The 7,500-nt window shown below is 34.8% G+C and overlaps 1 protein-coding gene across 1 annotated transcript in view; it reads left to right on the forward strand.

Annotated features, from left to right (window-relative positions):
• The first annotated feature begins 2,516 nt into the window (after positions 1–2,516).
• The window catches only part of LOC135223637 (proline-rich protein 36-like), a 116,487-nt gene continuing 111,503 nt past the window's right edge, over positions 2,517–7,500 (forward strand). The window contains exon 1 of the mRNA XM_064262267.1: positions 2,517–3,167. Within this exon, the coding sequence (XP_064118337.1) occupies positions 3,041–3,167 (127 nt within the window). The 5' untranslated portion in view covers positions 2,517–3,040. The remainder of the gene's footprint in view (positions 3,168–7,500) is intronic.

The following is a 7,500-nucleotide window of genomic DNA, read 5'->3' on the forward strand; positions in this document are numbered from 1 at the left end:
AAATTTCAATAGTTTTATGATAACGTTTTTATTCAGTCTTCAAAAAATGATTTATTCTATCAAAAGTTAATGTTTTGACTGTTATTTGGTAGACTGTTAAGGTATATTAATCACAAAACTTTACATTGTTTTATGATCCTAGAAAATAATACCGAAACAGATGCAATCTTACATAGCTACTTCAGATGCATACCAAATAATGAGATGAATAGAATTTAAAAGGGTTAAGTTTTAGTAGGAAAATTTTTTTCGGTTTACTATGTAATAGCTGACCACAGGTGTGTTCCTATGATGAATCTTTTATATAGAAGCGCTGAGAGTTGATTCAGATAGTGGAATGTTACCAAAATAAAAACGTCTACTTAATTCCCACACTTCCCTCCGGGGATAATAAACGCAGATGAAAATCAAAAGATAAAACAAAAAGTTAAAGAGACAATAATAGATAACTAGGTGAAAACTTCCATGATATACGCGACAGGTTTCTCCAAAGAAGGAGATAAAGCATTGCGATACAGACTATAAAATATCCTTATCTTGAATTATTTGTTGGAGTAGAAAAAAAAGAAAAACTACAAAAGGCTGTATATTTAGCAGAAATTCTCAGCGTTATTATTTAGAATGTTTTCATAAATCGGGTATCTAAGCTCATCTAGCCTAAACCTTACCGTATGTAAAAGCAATAATGGAAAAAACCATGACCATTTATTATTGTTATATCGAAAATCATTTATGCTGAAGGAGATAAAGACTTAAGACTAGTGTTGGAAAATGTTGTATAAATAACCGAAACAAGATCATTTGTAATCTTCACAAAATTAATAGGTAAGAATAGATTTTGGTTATCATGAATACACATGAAGTGATGTTATCAGATAAAGTAAAACGTTTGGAGCTAGATTGGCATGTCTCCTGTAGGGTTAATGTTATCCTGAAAACGCATAAAACGCATCACTTATTACATTATGGTTTATATTTCCATTATACCAGAAAATGGTCCCATCTCGAATCTTGTAAATCAAATACTGTATTCCTGATAAGGCAGTGATCACAAAAATCTTGCTATTTCATCACTCATTCCTCTTCAAACGAAATTTAAATGCATTCAAAGCTATGTAAAGAATAGAGAGAACAAATTAAATGAGACACCGATGTGTAGTAATAAATGTTTCTAGGATCTTTGGCTTTTATGTGTGGGCTTGATGTTGCTTTAGAATTAACCCTTTTTAAATACTATACAATAAATGAAATCTTCCTTATTGGAGAACGAACGAGGGAGAATGACTGATCATTTTCTCCTGCCTTGAATCTGCAGTGCGGCTGCAACGTCCTCAGAGCGCCGCGGGAAGAAAGTGAATTTCTTGGTCCTTAGATGACTAGCATCTTTCCGAAAGTCATTTGGGCAGGTATTGATGGATGCATTATCACATAGTGTGAGTCATAATACGATCAGGAAATCACCTCTCTTTCTATACTATGACCGCAATCTTATAGATTATGAACCACTGATAAAAATATGCATGAGGACTTAATCCGAAGTTATAAACATCCCATTGATATAGTGGCAAATCTTTTTGCGCTGTTTTGAGAATGTAAATAATGTATATCCAAAGTCAAAACTAACATACTCAACGCAGTAATCTTATCAAATACCGAGTTTAAATGACATTCTCGACATCGTCAGTCACGTCCTCACAATGGTGATCTATCTTCCTTTGAAGCCTAAAGCTAAATAAAAAAAAAAAAATAGGCTTTCAACTTTCCTTTGTCCGTCAACGAGCGCTGACAACTCTAGGTAAATCAGTCAAGTCGAGTCTGTTATCAAGTGTTCAGTCTTTTTTAATGATCTGCTTCTCCATTTGGGAGATTATGAAATCATTGTGTGATGGGTAATAACTGAGGTATACAAACGAAAGACGTTACTGATGAGTAACAAACAAGACTGCAACCTAGACAACATAAATCGATAAGTCGGACGACTCTTCAATTGATCATAACAGAAAATAAAGGGCCCGTTGTGATGTAGAGCAAACTAATTGTGCATTTATAGGAATTCCTTGTGCATCAAAGTAACGTTAAAAAATGGATTCACATGTCACTAAGTCGGATAAAGAAGTTCGAAGTGACAGCAACGAGAGACGAGTTCCTCTGCTCAGTGATATCAGCAAACCTGTCCCGCGCTAACCAACTCCGCCAGCTTCTCCGAGCACATCCCCGTTCTCTGTAATGCTGCTCCGGTGGTGCTGAGCTTTTGCTCTCTGAGACTCGTCTTCGGGAGATCAATAGTGCCGAATAAGCTTAAAATTCGAGGGGAACTTGCGACAAGGTAGCAACTTTCCACACCATTTGGCTGATCTTATGTGCGCGGGTGGCCATGTTTACACAGAATTGGCGGGCGCGAGAAAGGTTGCGACCAATCACAATAGTGGGGGCGGAGCAGGACAAGATAAAACAATGCGGTGATTGGCTTGCCTATTGTGCCGCGTGACGTAATCAATAACCACAGCGCGCCAACACTGACTCGTTACAAATGGCGACTTTGTCGAGTCAAGTCAGTGTGGCCAGAGAGCCCGAAAAGGGAACAACGTCTGTCTGTGGCTGTGGGTAGGCGGCGATGTTTATCACATGGTCTAGCATCGACCGCATAACTCCTCATTCTTCTTCGTCAGGGAACCTTACCTAAGCTCACTCGTCACCCGTTTTGCGCTGATGAACATGATCCTCACAGATAGACGTCATCTCTTGCGCTTCGTGAAAATATCTTAGACCAAGGACTTGCAGTGATTATCATTACTTAAAGATATTGGATTTGAAGTTTTTTCAAAGTTAGAACAAAAATAGTAGTTGAATGAGGGTCAACAAGAAATACTTCTTCCGGGACTTCAAGAAAAAACACAATCATCCGATTCATCCTACAACCTCCAAGAATAGAAATACCATCGCCTTCTTCCACGTCGGCTGCGAGAACAAATAAATACCTCGGGCTGTGAAGTAAGTGTGCGGGTGCGATCGAAGCGCGGTCGTCAGGAGACGAGTCACGATGAGCGCCAAGGATTCACACGTGAAACGGCCGATGAATGCGTTCATGGTGTGGTCTCGAGGACAGAGGCGCAAGATGGCTCAAGATAATCCCAAGATGCACAACTCTGAGATCTCTAAAAGATTAGGTGAGGCTTTCATCCCATTTTCTGTTTTTTTTTTTTTTTTTTTTTTTTTTTTTTTTTTTTTTTTTTTTTGCGCGCGTTTAATTTTATTTCCCGGGTATTTACCCGGCTTTCTGTACATCTTCCACTAATTACTTTAAAAATATACAGGTATTATTATTATTATATTATATTATCATTATTATTATTATTATTATTATTATTATTATTATTATTATTATTATTATTATTATTATATTATTTCTATGCTGGAAGTAAACCCTCTTTTAACATGTTTTATTAAAAGTAATTGCTGCCTCAGCTGCATTAATTTTATACAGGTTCTTCTCTATTTTTCTAAATTATTGCTTTCTCATTGTTGCTTAAAACTGGTGAGCAACGCACCGAAGGTTGACATATCTCAATTAGGTAGAACGATTGGATTTTATTGGTAAAAATTATTATTATTATTATTATGCAGCGGGGGCAGGCACATATAAATATGATGATAATAGTAACAATAGAACAGAAGAGAAGTCAAAGTCAGCAAATGTCAAATATGGCTATAGCAAAAGATATGAGTAGTTGAGTTTACTATTTTGAAAGTAAAAGTAGTTTTCTTTAGTAAAATGAATTACGAATAATAAATGTTAGATTAGCAATGCCTAGTTGATCTGTAAGATCGTTTCATTCACGTACGAAGTACATTTAGTGATAAAATTAAGGCTAAAGAAAGAAAATAGCGGGTATCGCTAAAATGAAAAATAATAAAAATTTGCTTTGATAATGTTTTTATTATATTATATATATTATATATATATATATATATACTATCTAATATAATTATTATATATATTATTTTATTATTTTTGGATGTGGTGTTAGGATTAACAATAGCTAGTTGATCTGTAAGATAATTTCATCTATGTACGAAGTAATTTAGTGAAAAAAATGAAGTCAAAAGAAAGACAATAGCGGGTATCACTTAAATATATATATATATATATATATATATATATATATATATATATATATATATATATATATATATATATAATTATTTACTATATTAACAGAAATTCGTTATATCCATAGAAACTTTTAAGACGAAATATTACTATCTTCACCAGCAATCATCGGGATTATGTTTCAGTTATTTCTATCGTTTGCAAGATGCTGATGCAGCAAAAAAAGTTATCCTTAACCTGCGCTACAGCGTTTATTCATTGACGCCTTTGCGTAAAGTAACTATCTGAAAATTAGAAAAGAAAAATGCGCTGCTATATATACAGCTTTTATTTATTTACATCTTAGCGGAAAGAAATTATCTGAAAAGTAAAAAAAAAAAAAAAAAAAAATGCGCTTTTACGGCGTTTATCATTGACGCCTTTGCGTTAAGAAACTCTCTGAAAAGGAAAAAAAAGAAAAAAAAATGCGCTGATACAGCGTTTATTCATTGATGTCTTAGCGAAAAGAAACTGTGTGAAAAGTAGAAAATAAATAAATAAATAAAAATGCACTGCTACAGCGTTTATTCATTGACGTCTTTGCGGAAAGCAACTATCTAAAAAAATGCGCTCAGAAATTTTCTGAATAAGTACGACGCGGGAAAAAATGGACATCGTTTGTTCATATGCTAACGATTGGGAATTGAGACCGATGCTTTCCTATTTAAGAATAGCTTCTTCTGTAGAAAGCCTTTGACAAATTCTGTTGAATACATAGGTATTGCAGCACCCGAAACTGTTCCACGAAAAGAGGAGATATAACAAACTCTTTCTCGGAGCCAAATATGGACTGACTGAGCATGACTAACCAGTAAAACTACCGAATATGGCTCTGTTTATTAAAAAAGAATGATAATAATAATAATAATAATAATAATAATAATAATAATAATAATAATAAACGCAAGAGAAAGGGAGAACAATGTATGTTTATGTTTCAGGAACACTGGAATCCGGGGAAGACCACCAGAGACAAACCTTAATGGCTCTCATAAAGTTTCTCTGATGGTCATAAACATGTCTTGGAAATAAGTTAATAATCGTCCCAAATATTAGTCTCGAATGATAAAGGTGTCTTGAATTCTAATATTTAGGGTTATTCTACTAGGAGGTTTCATTTCGATCTAATTAATCTCTCTCTCTCTCTCTCTCTCTCTCTACTATAAACAATTAAGCCCTACAAATCAAGTACTGAACTTCGTTTTACATAGATCCGCAGCCTTCGAGAATGGTATCGTGAAGCGAATAGTAGTTTCTAAATATACCAATAGTTCAGTCACTGTTCAGGACTGAAAAGTATGTTATTTGTCCATGGCTGAATATATTTCTGTCATTGTCAAGGCCAAAATGTATTTCTATCATTGTCCAAAGCCGTAAAGCATTCCTGTCATTGTCCATGGCTGAAAAGTATTTTCTGTTATTGTCCATGGCCGGAAAGTATTTCTGTCAGTTTCCAGGGCTGAATGTATTTCTGTCACTCTCCAAGGGCGAAAAACATTTCTGTCATTGTCGATGACTGAATGTACTATTCCTGTCATTGTCCAAGGCCAAAATGTATGTCTGTCATTGTCCATGGCTGAAAAGTATTTTCTGTCATTGTCCATGACCGGAAAACTGTTGTTTCATTATCCATGCCCAGATAGCATTTGTGTCATTGTCCATGTCTCGGAAGCAGTTCTGTCACTGTCCATGGCCGGAAAGCATTTTTGTCACTGTCTATTACCCGAATGCATTTCTGGCATTGTTCATCTCTGGAAAGTATTTGTGTCATTATCCATGGCCAAAACGTATTTCTGTCACTATCAAGGCCAAAAAGCGTTTCTGTCATTGCCCATGGCCGTAAAACATTTCTATCATTGTCTATGGTCAAAAACCGTTTCTAGCATTGTCCACAGCCGAAACGCATTTTTGTCATCGTCCATTACCGAAAAGTAAAAAAGCATTCCTGTCATTGTTTATGGCTGTAAAGTATTTCTGTCCTTGTCCATAACCGAAAGGCATTTTGTGATTGTCCATTACTGAAAAGTATTTCTGTCATTGCCCTATTCCAAGAATTTTTTCTGTCATTGTCCATTTCCGAAAAATATCTAATGTCATTATCCATAGCCGAAAGGAAATCCTTTTTAATGTGTTTTTTTTTTTTTTTTTGATGAGTTACTGAATAATTATGATGATTTCTATGTAGATGACGCGAAGTAAGAAAATTTGCAATACATTAAGATGTAGTAGATGCACTTCAGTCGGGATACAGAACTATCATGCCACAGGTGATGAAAAGCATTTGAAAGACCTTCTAATTACTCTGCAATGGAATGGGGAATCCATTCTAACCATTGAAAGTTACTGCATGATTATGGATGATTACTCAATGAATCTCTTGGGGTATGAACCGTTCGTCGGAAGAAAATGAGAATTAAGTCCGTTATTCTACAAACCAACCAAAAACTCTAAAAATATTCCATTAAGTCCATTAGTGATAAGTTCATATATTTCAAATACCCGCTATATTCTTGAAGTGTTAATTTATGCAAAAATGCAGTTTTCATGAGTAAGTTATTTCGGTGTGATGATCATGTACTTTTAAACTTTGTTCTATGGAACTATTTTTCAGAGGCAACATCTTTATTGTTTGATTTAATACGAACGGAAAGAATAGGCCACGGAGCAATGAAAGAAACTATCGTCTTAATTTAAACACCAAAATAGTGATAATAATAACAATGAAACCACGTCATCTCAAACAGAAATCGGAATTGAGAATTCTCTTATTTGCTAATTTTGTAAAAGTAAACTAAGAAAGTTAAATCGGGAAAAAATTAATTTCCATTGGCAAACGCAGACAGTAATGAGGAGAAATATAGTGTAAAAATAAGGGTAATAAAAATGCTACTACTTCGACAATCATCCTAGTTTATTCTTTTACAATATAACTTCTATATAATCAAAATTACCCATGATCATGCGTTTGGCACCGCTATAAGTTGCAACAACAAAGGCCACCACCTGGTCGTGGCTGAAAATTTCATGGACCGCGGCTGAATTTTATTGGCCGGGGCTGAGAGTTTCATACAGCATCATACGCTGTACAGAAAACTCGATTGCGCCGAAGAAACTTCGGCGATTTCTACTTATTTATCTTGTTTCTTAGTAGTTATATAGTTATCACAACAGAAGTTGAACTTTTGTATACTATCGGCGCCTTGCTTGGGCTTTAATCCTTCCATATGGGTTCTCCTTCGAAAGTTTAATTTTCATTTGTTTACTGAAGACGTACATAAACAAACTATAATGTTTGGTCTTTTCTTTAACAAATGACGAGTGGTTTTTGTCGTCCATTATTTAAATGAGGT

This window comes from Macrobrachium nipponense, chromosome 10 (genome assembly GCF_015104395.2).
Source record: "Macrobrachium nipponense isolate FS-2020 chromosome 10, ASM1510439v2, whole genome shotgun sequence".
Lineage (NCBI taxonomy): Eukaryota > Metazoa > Arthropoda > Malacostraca > Decapoda > Palaemonidae > Macrobrachium > Macrobrachium nipponense.